Below are 4,483 nucleotides of genomic sequence, written 5' to 3'. Positions count from 1 at the left end.
CTGATTTTTAAACTTAAATTTGAAAAGAATGCGTAATAATTTAACTCACCAATATAAAAGTTTTTCTCAATCCTTATCCTTTTGTATATATCAAAATAATTTTGGGGATTAGACTCAACTTTATTCACAATGTTTTTAATGAATAACAGTTTTCATAACTTGCATCCTTATACACATGTTCTTTGTACGACAGTGTGTAATATTTTTGTGTCAAACCCATCATACAAGTTAGTAGGTTAAAAGCTCAGGGATGATACTTTTCTAGTTTATCATCACAAAACAGTATATTTAACATTCTAGTCTATGTGATTGCACCTGCTAGGGTTTTAACGTTGCTCCACCCAGAGTGTGTGAGCAGCAGAGTGTTTTTACAGAGCCTGTAAAGGAATATGGTTCTAAAGAAATCAGTCCAATTGTTTTAGCAATACAAGGGCTGATACAAAGTAAACATTTGCAGTGTGGTATCTTAAGAAAGATAGCCACTCCCATACATTTCACTGCTGATTTGCATTTCTATATGTCCTCACAGCAGCTAAAAAAAACCCAGCAACAATCACTATTCTTTTATTAAAATGAGCAATAAAACGAAACTAACTTTAAACTAAAATTGATGGCCTAAAAACTTTTTATTTAAGTTCAATCAGTACTTTGTGTCTGCATATGTGTCTGTGTATGAATTGAACATGAATCGCTGGGAAGACTTAAAGAGTTAACTGATTGTAGAACTTCCTACTTGTACACACCACATGGCTAGGTCAAATCCAAACTGCCAAAGAAAGAAGGCAAGCAAGTTCTCCCTGAAGGGCAGGCCAACTGGTGAATGAAATCTCCAGACTGATCATGTTGTAAGTGAGCTGCAGCATACCAAGAAGTCCGGAAAATATGCAAACAAAATCATGCTGCTTGATTTTTGCATTATGTCAAACATAAAGTAAAAAGCTGCTCTTACTAAAGAAAACTGTGCTTAACAGCATAAAAATATTCCAAGGTAGAGTGATTAGTATGTTTCCCTTTTGTCTTTCAGAGAAACGTTTTATACTTCTTACTGATTTTGAACACCTCACCCTATCCGTGCATTTAAGTGAGATACTGTGAGTTAACTGTACCTTAAAGAGATCAGCATATGGATGACTGACGACTAGAATAGAAACAAAACAAACTCCCAGAATTTTAAAAGATCGGAATAGTCGGCCAAGGATGCCTGGGCTAGGTCCTTTTCGAAAGGGTTGTCAAGAGCACGCTCGGTCCCTCCTCAGTTATTTTTCACTCCACTACCTCTGACTGGATGCATCACCAGTGCAAGAAAACTCAGGAAGCATCTGCTGCAAGCAACCTCTGGACCTCCAAGGAAAAGGAGCCCTTTCTTGCTAGGAAAAGTCTCCAGCGTTTTTTAGGGTGGGTCCCCTCTTCCTCCGAAGCTCGTGAGGCTCCCCTCCCCGTGCGCGCCTCCTTCCTCCTGGCAGAGGCTCCCACAGCTGCTCCGGCCGGCCAGGGTAGCCGGAATGACGCTAGGGGGTTGCCAACGCCAAACAGTGCGCAAACTCGGCGGCGCGCTCCGGACTCTCCACTCGCCTAAACCTGCTCTCAAGTGAAAAGGGGTGGGAGGAGGAGTGTGAGGGGGGCGGAGGGGATCCTGTTTAATTCGCGGTCCTGGGGGTGTGGGAGCGGAAGGAGGCTCCGCGGGGCCCTCCTCCCTGCTGGAGTCCTGGGCTCCACCTCCTCCTCGTGGCCCCAGATATACATACACTCAGCCGCGGCTGGACATGCACACCCAGCGCCGGCTCCGGACGCGTGCACACGCAGGTAGCGACACTCACCTGAGCCCGTGCACAGGGCTCCTGTCGCCTCGGGAGCGGCGGACTGGCGGCCTGGGCCGCGGAGGGGCCCCCTGTGCTGCGGGACTGCGGGAATCGGGAGAAACCCCAGCGCGGACCTGCGAACTGAGGTGATGGCGCGTCTTCCTTAAATCCCTCCCCCACCCCGCACCTCCGCCCTCTAGGCTCTCGCCGGGGAAGCCAGGAGAGAGGGGCCCCGGGCGCGGAGCACACGCGGGCGCACGCCCCGAGGCGAGCGCGCCGAGAGGGGCGCCGCGGCGCCGGCGCAGGAAACTTGGGCGAAGTTAGTTGCAAGTCCCGGGCGGAGGCCCAGAGGACCGAGGAGGGGACGCGGCCGGTGCTGGGCCCGCCGCGCTGCCCGGAAGCCGGGCCGCGCTCCACGCCCGGTGCGCTCCGGGAGCCCGAGTCGGCCGGAGAGCCAGGAGGGGCTTGGAGCGAGCGGAGCCGGCATGGCTCGAGGGACAGCGAGACGCGGCGCTTCGGCGAGTCACGAGGATTTCCTTTGAGGCCCGGAGATCCTAGGCTCGCTCAAGCCTCATCCAACCTCCTTCCCCGACCGGCAGCCGGAGAGGAAGACCCACGAGGCAGGTCCCCCCGCAAAACCCCAGCTCATTAGGGGGGTTCCCGTCAGCGCGCCCTGCCTGCCCCGAGTGAGGAAGACCGGCTGGTGCTGCAGTATTTGTATTTATATCCATTGCTGCGCTCTGCGTTCCCTTGGTGCGCCCGGACCCTCCTCCGTCTCCCCCCTCCTCTTCCTCCTCCGGGGCCACCTCCCCTCCTCCCCCCACCCCCATCTGCTACTGTCAAATGAGAAAGTCACCGAGGAGAACCCAAACACTCCAGCCGCCGAGAGCCCCCTTTGGCACTTGGCAGCGCGCGGCGGCTGACTCCTCTGCTCAACCTGGTGGAGCCTCCGCGACGCAAGTTTCCCGGCTGCTGTGCCTTTAACAGAGAAAAGACCGAGGACGGGGAGAGCGCTGCCCGGTGGCGGCTACCTGCGGGGAGTTCGCGAGCGAACGCAACTGGAGAGGAAGGACAAAAAGAAAGCAAAGGGCAGACTGCCCCCGTGGGGTGGGGACACCGCCGAGAAGTTATCGCGCCCCGGAGAGGATTTTCCCGAGCGCCTGGCCGGAGAGAGCAGGGCGGCCAGGGGAGCGGCGCGGCCCGGGGCTGGTCCCCCGGCCCCCTCCTCCCGGGCGGGAGCGACGCCGGGGTGCGAAGTGGGGCGCGGCGAGCGCGGCGGGCCGACAGGGTCCCCGCGGACAGCCAACATTGATTTCCTCCGGGCCGACAGCGACGGCGCGGGCGGCGGCGGCGGCGGGCTGCAGCCGCGGCACGGCGAGAGCATGTCCAAGCCGGTGGACCACGTCAAGCGGCCCATGAATGCCTTCATGGTCTGGTCGCGGGCTCAGCGGCGCAAGATGGCCCAGGAGAACCCCAAGATGCACAACTCGGAGATCAGCAAGCGCCTGGGCGCCGAGTGGAAGCTGCTCACCGAATCGGAGAAGCGGCCGTTCATCGACGAGGCGAAGCGCCTGCGCGCCATGCACATGAAGGAGCACCCAGACTACAAGTACCGGCCGAGGCGCAAGCCCAAGACGCTGCTCAAGAAGGACAAGTTCGCCTTCCCTGTGCCCTACGGCCTGGGCGGCGTGACCGACGCCGAGCACCCGGCACTCAAGGCGGGCGCCGGGCTGCACGCAGGCGCGGGTGGCGGCCTGGTGCCCGAGTCGCTGCTCGCCAACCCCGAGAAGGCGGCCGCCGCCGCCGCCGCGGCTGCCGCCCGCGTCTTCTTCCCGCAGTCGGCCGCCGCCGCCGCCGCAGCCGCCGCCGCCGCCGCCGCCGGCAGCCCCTACTCGCTGCTCGACCTGGGCTCCAAGATGGCAGAGATCTCGTCCTCCTCGTCCGGCCTCCCGTACGCGTCGTCGCTGGGCTACCCGACCGCGGGCGCGGGCGCCTTCCACGGCGCGGCGGCGGCGGCTGCAGCAGCGGCGGCGGCCGCCGGGGGGCACACGCACTCGCACCCCAGCCCGGGCAACCCGGGCTATATGATCCCGTGCAACTGCAGCGCGTGGCCCAGCCCCGGGTTGCAGCCGCCGCTCGCCTACATCCTACTGCCCGGCATGGGCAAGCCTCAACTGGACCCCTACCCCGCGGCCTACGCCGCTGCGCTATGACCCCGCGGGGCCGCCTCGCGAGGACCGGTGTGCACACGTGTACATATGTATAGGTACGAGCTCTGCGGCCTCCCCGAGCGCCCTCCCGCGACGGGGGCCCCGGTTTGTATGTACATAAGATGTATAGGTGCCAGGCGGAGGCAGAGAGGCCAGTCGGGGCGCGAGTGGCCGAGCGCGCGGGCGAGTGTGCGTGTGAATTCACAAGGTCATTTCAGACCTGCACCCCGGCAGACAACTTTAAAGAGGGCAGTTGTATCTCGCAGCAGTTGATGTTTGCTTTGCACTTCGGAACCTGTTGCGTTATGGCCCACAGAGGTGGAGGAGTAACTTTTTGATATGTTGGGCTTTCCAGCTTTCTTTGTTGGAAGTTTATTGTCGGTTTTGTTTTTGTTTCCCATTATCTTTCTTTTATTGTTATTCTTTTCTCCTGGTCGCTGTTGCATGCACTCTGTTCAAATGTTGGGTCTGAAA

At 58.4% G+C, this 4,483-nt stretch overlaps 1 protein-coding gene across 2 annotated transcripts; it reads left to right on the top strand.

Moving 5' to 3' along the window:
- The first annotated feature begins 3,181 nt into the window (after window positions 1–3,181).
- On the top strand, window positions 3,182–4,012 carry SOX21 (SRY-box transcription factor 21). Of its 2 annotated transcripts, XM_065896236.1 has the most exons (2): window positions 3,182–3,556; window positions 3,638–4,012. In XM_065896236.1, exons 1-2 carry the CDS (start codon window positions 3,182–3,184, stop codon window positions 4,010–4,012), a joined length of 750 nt encoding a protein of 249 aa, XP_065752308.1. The 2 variants fall into 2 exon arrangements, with proteins under 2 accessions (XP_065752308.1, XP_065752307.1); XM_065896235.1 differs by having other exon boundaries at window positions 3,182–4,012.
- Window positions 4,013–4,483: the final 471 nt, after the last annotated feature.

The sequence above is a fragment of the Phocoena phocoena genome, chromosome 18, assembly GCF_963924675.1.
Source record: "Phocoena phocoena chromosome 18, mPhoPho1.1, whole genome shotgun sequence".
Lineage (NCBI taxonomy): Eukaryota > Metazoa > Chordata > Mammalia > Artiodactyla > Phocoenidae > Phocoena > Phocoena phocoena.
Note: the sequence above shows the minus strand (reverse complement) of the source record. Positions and strands in the feature narration are given on the sequence as shown.